The sequence below is a fragment of the Penaeus monodon genome, chromosome 29, assembly GCF_015228065.2.
Source record: "Penaeus monodon isolate SGIC_2016 chromosome 29, NSTDA_Pmon_1, whole genome shotgun sequence".
NCBI lineage: Eukaryota > Metazoa > Arthropoda > Malacostraca > Decapoda > Penaeidae > Penaeus > Penaeus monodon.
This window is the reverse complement of record NC_051414.1, coordinates 28,482,246-28,482,454: the sequence shown is the minus strand read 5'-3', so window position 1 is coordinate 28,482,454 and position 209 is coordinate 28,482,246. Positions and strand designations below refer to the sequence as shown.

Here is a 209-nt window from a genome sequence, read left to right as displayed (position 1 = left end):
CCTCCCACCCTAAGCCCGAAGCAAACTGTTCCATATTCTAGGAAACAATTACAACATAATTTAAAAACACCAACCAGATATCGCTCGGTGGCAACAGACACAAGGATGAGGTCGTCGCCGACTCGAACCTTCTCGCCCTCAGACCTCTGTTTGCTGGCCGGGTGAATAGTCCACCAGCATGACTCTCCTGCGAATTTGGGGATTTCGAT

At 49.8% G+C, this 209-nt stretch overlaps 1 protein-coding gene across 1 annotated transcript in view; it reads right to left on the bottom strand.

Annotated features, from left to right (window-relative positions):
• LOC119591819 (ryanodine receptor-like) overlaps nucleotides 1–209 on the bottom strand; it is a 115,587-nt gene that overhangs the window by 21,979 nt on the left and 93,399 nt on the right. Inside the window, exon 7 of the mRNA XM_037940564.1 lies at nucleotides 75–187. Within this exon, the coding sequence (XP_037796492.1) occupies nucleotides 75–187 (113 nt within the window). The remainder of the gene's footprint in view (nucleotides 1–74; nucleotides 188–209) is intronic.